This window comes from Lottia gigantea, assembly GCF_000327385.1.
Source record: "Lottia gigantea unplaced genomic scaffold LOTGIsca_50, whole genome shotgun sequence".
NCBI classification, from domain to species: Eukaryota; Metazoa; Mollusca; class Gastropoda; family Lottiidae; genus Lottia; species Lottia gigantea.
Genome location: NW_008709716.1, coordinates 302,708 through 310,970, shown reverse-complemented (window position 1 = coordinate 310,970; position 8,263 = coordinate 302,708). Strand labels below are relative to the sequence as shown.

Below are 8,263 nucleotides of genomic sequence, written 5' to 3'. Positions count from 1 at the left end.
TATAATGATATTATGTATTAATAATAATATATAATAATTTATTTAAACCCTAATGGACATCATATTAGTTACATATTTATTCTATATCATAAAAATTATTTTGAAAAGTTTGCTTGGATCAGTAAGAGGAATAAGATTGCTTTCATAACTTTGTAAATTGAAGTAATTTTGATTATTAGTAATATTTTTTCAATGTAGACATTAATATGATAGACCTTGTTTATCTATGACACACATCAGTAACATATGATCAGTAATATTTATGAATTATTGCCAATTATGATAGAATATATCAATAACAATTGAAATGTATATTCTCTTTTAAGTAATAACCTGCAATCACATGTATGACAGATACAGATTAATAATGAAGAGCTGAAACACTTTGCTGTACCAAAATCTGTTCTGCTTGCATATGTATAGGAAATTTCCTGGAAATCAAAACCAATTCCACTCGAAGTTCATATTTGATATTAAAGATCTAACATTTGTTAGGAAAGTGTGTATTATAGTTAATGATATATAAGATTAGAACAGTAGTAATAATTGTTTATATTTTATAATATAATTTAGTATTGGACTAGAATCTAACATTTCTTTTTCGAACCTCAAAGTCAGGGAATTTTCAATATTTATAAAGAAATGTTCTGTCTTAAGACTGATTTCATGATTCTAAAAAAGACAGTTTTGCTGAAAAAACTAATCAAGAATAAAGACTCATTAAACTGGATTGTGAATTTTAAGATTTCTATAATACATGAAATAAAAAGATTTTATTGATCTTGGTTTTTCTGTTCAGTTTGTCACTTCTTAAAGGGATTGTAAAGAGATTGCGCCATCCAATTGTCAGTCTGCAATTCCACTAAAACTAAGTGCTTTATGATGTGACACTTCGCAATCAGTGATGTCATCAAACACTTAGTTATAGTGGAATTGCAGGAACCAAAGATGTCGGATTGAAAATTGGAATGGTGCAAACTAATGCTGTCAGTGTCCCTTATACATAAAAAAAATTAGAAAACCTCTCCACAATCCCTTGAATAATATAAAGTTGTGAAAAGACTTTTATGCATAAACAGAGGTCAAAGAATTTCATACATGTCAATCATGCTAAGCCACACAAAATTAATAGCAGAGACTTGAATTCAGCTTTTGAAGTCAAAATAGAAGAAAATTACCCATATTCTATTCAAAACTTTCAAGATAATCATAAATATATTATTGGACTAATGTCCAAGGGCCAAAGCTTCAATCTTGCCTGTGTAATCTTGAGACATGTCCACTTGTAGCAACTGTGGGGTTCCCCCCAGGTAAATGGTTTGTACCCCCAATTGCATCCCTACTTCTTTTTAATAAATTACTGTGATTTTTATCCATCTTTGCCTCAAAATATGTCAGAATGCACCAAACCGAAAGCTGCCTGCCATGGAAGGCAAAAAAGGTTTTTGAAGCATTTTGAATCTCAACCTAAACATTTGTCCCCTCATGAAGTCAGTCTACCCCCTATCTGCACACCCAGTCTTGGGAGGCTGGTGCTGCAACTGGACATGTCCTATGGTAGTTGTAGACTCTTCTGTATTTAGCAATAAATTCGCAAATCTATGATGAATACGTTGACTGACTTTTTTGTAAATAGTTATTTGTAAATGTTTATGGTCACTAATCAATGTACATTAGAAAGAAGACAAAAACATAGATATGTGGGGTTTTTTTTCATGCACAATATCAGACTTCAAGAAAAATTCTCCACAATCAAACACACCAACTGTATATGAAACATTCTCAACAAAATGTTGAATGTCAGTTAACAGAGCACCCTAGATATGAGTTAGGTGTTATGCTGCCTCACAACATATAAACATTTTTTTTATCAACTCACTACAATCCATATTGTAAATCTAATCCAATTTTGGAAGATTCTCCTTTTTGAACAAATTTATTTGAACACAAATATAATATCAAGCTTCATCTTTCTCTATATTTTCAGAAACATTTGTCTTTTCTGACTGTTTGAGTTTTTCTGGAGAAGACCAAACACGTAATATTTTTCTGACAGAACGTAACCCTTCAATCATAGGACTCTACAATAAAATAATAATAGCTACAACATTCCACTTTGCTTTCACCATCTGATACTTTTAAATAAATATATTTTTTAACTTTCTGAGCTATATATTTTCAAATTAAAACCTGATAAATATCCCTTATCTGCCATTGTTCATTAGTTTATATGAAATCAGTTTGGTTAAAATCAAACTTCCTGTTTAGATAGAAAACTAATGACTTTTAGAATGCAACTGTGATGTGTGCTATATTTGTAATCCTAAAAAGATCCATATCCTCTTCATATAGCAGACAGAAAAACCAATAAGAGTAAAACTCTACCTTTGATAAACCAGTTGAACCAACTGTTTCTGCTAAATCAGGAACAAGTATCTGCAATGTATTCACCCAACCAGGATGACTTTCATTCTTTTTAAAAGTAAATACATTAGAATCTGTAGTAGAAGAAAGCTGAGGTTTTCCAGGAGATTGTTTACCAGGTTTTATTGCCATGGTTACCCATGGACACCAATATCTATGTTCTACTATAGGATCTAGACAAGACTTCTTTTCCTGAAATTTCAAATAAAAATACTTACAAAAAAAGTATGTTACATAATATCAAGTAATATCTTTTACAATTATAAACAAACCTATTAATGGGACTGATGCACCATTTTGGAGGTGGGAGGGGGTGATTTGAGTCTTGAATGTATGTAGTCTTCAGAAGTACTAGAAATTCACAAAAATCGCATGATTCTTTCAAAAATATCTCAAGAATATCTTGTCCTATTTCTTCATATTGAAGAAATAATGTATGCTGAATAATTCCACAAAATTTTTTAAAATCAATATCAATAACCCAAATACAACAAACAATTAAATCACACAGCTCTAATCAAGGGCAAAAAACAAATTTTGACACGTGTTTACAAAGTCAAGGGAAATAACTCAAAAAATGTTCATCAAAAATATCTCTTGTTAGAACTTGTCAGAGATCTTATCAATTCCAATGATCACACCAAGTTTCATCAAAATCGGTTGAAAACTGCAGCTTCTAATGTGCTCACAAACAAATTTTGACGCGTTTTTCATAAGTTAATGGCAATAACCCAAAAACATTTCATCGAAAATGCGTCAAGTTAGAACTTGTCCGAGATCTTATCAATTCCAATGATCACACCAAGTTTCATCAGAATCGGTTGAAAACTGTAGCTTCTATTGTGCTCGCGAACAAATTTTGACACATTTTTACAAAGTCAAGGGCAATAACTCAAAAACCGTTCATCAAAAATGCATCAAGTTAGAACTTGTCCAAGATCTTATCAATTCCAATGATCACACCAAGTTTCATCAGAATCGGTTGAAAACTGTTGCGTCAATCCTGCTCACAAACTATTTTTAACGAATTTCAACACGGTTTAACAAAGTCAAGGGCAATAACTAAAAAACCGTTCATCAAAAATGCGTCAAATTAGAACTTGTCCGAGATCTTATTATCTTATCAGGAAATGTTGACGGACCGATGAACGGACGAACAGACAACAATATACGACCACATGTTCATGTGGGAGTATAAAAATGAAATAATTATGAAGAAATAAAGTGTGAATTTAATAAATACTCACCAATTTCATTCTTTTACTTAAAGGTTCTTCGCTTGTGTTGTCATGGCAACTTTCATCATTTTGAGAAGAGTCATTTATATAATTCCACAAACCAATTCTTCTTTTACAATAATGACAAACTATTATTTGTTTGTTTTCATCACTAAATTATGATATTGAAAATAAGCTTGTCAGGGATAGTAAAATATCACAACAGATTACAAATACTTTTTTTCTAAATATTCAACAGAAATAAGTTAAATGGATAATATGCAGTAGAGATACCTCCAACATAACCAATAAATACTATGAAACTTAAATCAAGTGAAATAAATTTTGTATATTAGTAATTTACTTCAATGTCCAGCCTGTTATAGCTAATGTTGCCGATATTGCAGCATCTTCTCGAATACTCTGTGACTTTGCCAGCTGAATACATTTCTCTTCATCAAATCCCTACAAAATTAGAGAATAATTTTAACATTCAACAATCATAGTTCTCAAAAAATATGACATGGCAATATTTACAACACATATGCCTTCTTGTTCCAGTGATTAAATATGGTGTGAAAACATTATGTTCTATCAATGTACACTCTTAACCACTAAAAAGGAAGATATTTTCTTGTCGTTTGATAATATTATTAATTTATTCACCTTGAAAAGTGGTACATGTTTATGTTTTCATTATATCACTCTTGAATCCATTACTTGACAACTGATATCTTAAGTATATAGTTAGCAGTGATATTAATGTATGTTCCATCCCCATGGGAGTGTTTATAAATTAAAAAACAAAATTTACCCATTTATCTAAATTTTCAAAATTAATTTTTGGTAGATCTGTCTTGATTATTGCTAAACTACACAATCTTTCATGAAATTCTTTCCTCAATTGTACAATATCATACAGTGGTAATATCATAAATTTTTCTGAAAAAAATAAATGAAAAACAATTGTTATAAAGTATGTATCTGAACTGTAAGTTGAGTCATCTAAAAGTCTCAAAATATGTGTTATCTAGATGCTGTTCTAAAGTAAAATAGGAAGTTGTAGCTTATCTGGTTAGTTCACAAAGTTGTCTTTCATATACCACAAATTTCATACTATAACATAATTTATGACATTCCAAAATTTCTGTCAGGAAGAAGTCACCCTTTTCATGGTTTATACAAGAAATTCCTCTGCACAAATATTTGTTTGGAATGCATTTGCCATATGGAAAAATTCAAAATAATCTGCTGCGTGTATTTATCTTCATTATTTTTTTCATTAGAAATAAAAACTAGTTATCACTTTGCTGTAAGTAGTTTAAACAACAGCGCTGTGGCTATATCACTACCTGAAATAGGGTTTGCTGCTAACCAACATAGCTTTTCATGACCAGATATTAACTGTTCTTTTAGTTTATCACAAGCTTCTTTATCTAAAAACAAAAAATTAAGTTGCTATAAAAACCAGTTGTCATTTCTTTTAGCATAAATTGTAACTAAAATTGAAAAAATATGGAAAGAACTGCATGCAATAATCAATTCTGCTAATGAAACTTTCCCAACTTTTGAGAATTGAATACATTTCCAAATATTAATGTAAGGCATATAATATCTGGTCTATTTCCATGACAAACCAGGCATTTAAAAGTAAATATCATTTGGATAAGTGTTACAGGTTGAAATTGACCTGATCAGCTGGTTAAACAATATGCCTTTAATCTACATCAATCTTGTTAAATACAAATAATACTCACATAATAAAAAATCTGTCATTTGTGGTAACTGTCCACATAGCACAGCTCTACAACTAACACACTGTAACATATCTGTTTTGGTGTTCTCCCAGCCATAGCGTGCACAGATTAATGGAGATAATTCCCTGGGTTTTCCAAACCAAGATAAAGGCTATATAATGAGTTAAGTCATCAAAATTGTTAATTTAAAAATCTTAGATAGATTTTATCTTTTTACAATGACAAGTTACCTAAGAGAGATTAACTGCACAAGATACAAAAGATGTTTATTGTTTATTTCTGCATGTTGTCTTTGGCTCCTTAATTTATAAGGGTTAGGGCTTTATGAGCAGTGATTTGAACACTGATACAATTTATATAAATGTTTCCATCACCTAATATAAGTACCGTATATAATGTATAACATGTAACATTTATAAATGGAATCTATTTCAAAGAGGTTATATTTTCCATACTATTCACCATGAAAAAAAATTCACTTTTTGTCAGACAACGTATAAATATTTCAAAATATTGCCTGTTATAGTGAAATAATTCAATTTAAAAAAACAGTGATGCACACTGGTATATGCCAAAACATGACAGTCAATAAATACTGAATAGATTTCTTTTTATCATTAAATTGGTACAGGTTAGACCTCACATCTTGCCAGACCTCTAATTTTTAAGATAACTATGTATAATGGATACAGAAAAAGTTTGAACTCTTTTAAAATATTCTGACTTTGCTGCAGATTCCACTGGAGTTAAAATATCTTCTTTTTTATCAGAATCACCAGAAGAATGTTTGTCATCTTTCCTAAAAGAATAAAAAAAAAAATTATACATCAAAAGAGTGACACAAATGTCACATCTTCTATGTGAATAAAGGAAGTGAGAGGCATATTCTAGAGACAGCAGAAAAAACTTAACATATCTATTGTCTCGTCATTTTGATTGAAAATTGAAATTGTGCAAAATATATTGTATATCAGTGTCCCCAATATAAAACATTTAGAACTATCAGAATTCTGTTTACAATCATCCCTTAACCTTATTTATGATCATTGTGAATTAATCCTCGGTTTCGTCTATAACAAATTAGACAATATCCTCCACATTGACCCCCCTCCTCCCAGGCATCATTTTACTCCTCCTATTTCTTATCTACATTGTCCAAAACATCTGCCTCTATTTTAGTCTCTGATAGCTATTTTGGCAGTTGTTTGCTGCAGTGAATTCAGAAGAAATAGGTCCTGTTTATGGAGATATTCCAAACCTCTGAATGTGCATATTACCATGAGTGTAAATAAGTGTTGGACATCAACATTACTATCGTTTTGTTAGAATCATGTGACTTTGTGACCCTTTAGGTTGTGCAGCAGTTTTAAATGGCCCGCAAAAGATTAGTCGTGTTAAAAAATAAATTCAATGGGACCATAGAAGTGATATAAATGGTGGTATGACTGAACTACAAAATTATCCCTCTTCTGATTTAAATAATAGGTTTAAAACACTCGCACCTTCAGAGCAGGTGCACAGCAAAATCCCCATTAAACAGGGTCTTCTTTTTCTGTCTTTTCAAGAGCTGACAACTATCAAAAAATCTATTAGAGGCTAGTATAGAGGCAGATGTTTCGGTCTATAGCTACGATGTCGATGCGTTGACAAAATTTAGACACCACTGACAGTTACCAGAGAATTCTACGTAAAACTATTCTGAACCACGTAAAAATTAAAAAAATGTAATGGCGGGACTAAAAATATTTGAAAGTCTAACAATTACTTTTGATAATCCTTCTCTTTTGTATTTGTACTGAGAAAACTTGACAAAACCGATTTGACACGGTCGGGAGTGACTGAATTCGACGCCATGACAGATTTTAACGGAAATGGTTGAAGTTCGATTGGCGTAGAAATCTGATTCAGCCAAACGTTTGTAGAGAATAAAGATGGCTGCCTCCATGGGATTGGGAACAGTTGTTAAAATTCAAATTAACACATTGCCTGCAGATGGGGAGGATGGGTCATCAGAACATGGTACATTATCATTTTTGTTTCCGCCATTGACTATAGAATGTATTTGCATATTCATAATGTCAGAATTCAGAACATTAGGTAACATCTGACTCTATTCCAGCCTCTGATGGATATTCAGGGTACAAATTAATTTTTTTTATTTGCATAGTATAGCAGTTTTTTGCTCTTACTTAGGGCCGAAATTGCATAGCATTTTTAAATTTTGTGGAGCAATTTCTTCTGTGACAGTTGAAATTGTATAGCACTTTTTTAAAGATATATTTTAATGTTTGATAAAAGTTATGAATAGTATCATCAATTGAATTAAATTATTCTTGATTTTATTAATTTAATACCATTGGAAAATATAGATACAAAATAAGTAGATCTTAAACCCCTAATGTAATTGCACATTCAGTTTGACACTTGAGTACCGGTAAATTTTAATGCTTACTTTTTATAATATTTCTTCAATAATGGCTTTTTTTACTCCTGATATCTTAAATGTTATTTTCGAAAATACTTGCATTTGCCATATTTATTCCTGTGATATTAAGTCTAAATTTTCAAGGTCACAGGCGTAGGATTCTGTATTGAGAAAAACCAACTGCTTATGTCATTTTAAACCACAGGTTTGCGGTTTTTCTTACAGAAATGGATATTGTTGAAGTTGTTCTTATTTTGTTACAAATAGGAGTGTTGTATTTCCACTGTTAAATGATGATGCATTAATTTTTTCCACTACGAGGTTCATATCCATGCTGCTCTACTCTATCTCCCCGAAATGTCTTCTGCTATCCACTTCAGTATAATATTTGTTATTTAGCACAATCTATGACTGCAATAATATTTATAGTTAACAATCCT

General features: G+C 30.9%; 1 protein-coding gene across 1 annotated transcript; it reads right to left on the bottom strand.

Moving 5' to 3' along the window:
- Nucleotides 1-1,630: 1,630 nt before the first annotated feature.
- LOTGIDRAFT_234377 (hypothetical protein) lies at nt 1,631-7,252 on the bottom strand (the record flags this gene model as incomplete). Its single annotated transcript, XM_009062203.1, has 9 exons — nt 1,631-2,081; nt 2,386-2,616; nt 3,672-3,813; nt 4,006-4,106; nt 4,456-4,583; nt 4,994-5,077; nt 5,399-5,549; nt 6,089-6,197; nt 7,164-7,252. The coding sequence occupies 9 exons, from the start codon at nt 7,250-7,252 to the stop codon at nt 1,959-1,961; spliced, it is 1,158 nt and encodes a 385-aa protein (XP_009060451.1). The 3' UTR covers nt 1,631-1,958.
- Between the last annotated feature and the right edge of the window lie 1,011 nt (nt 7,253-8,263).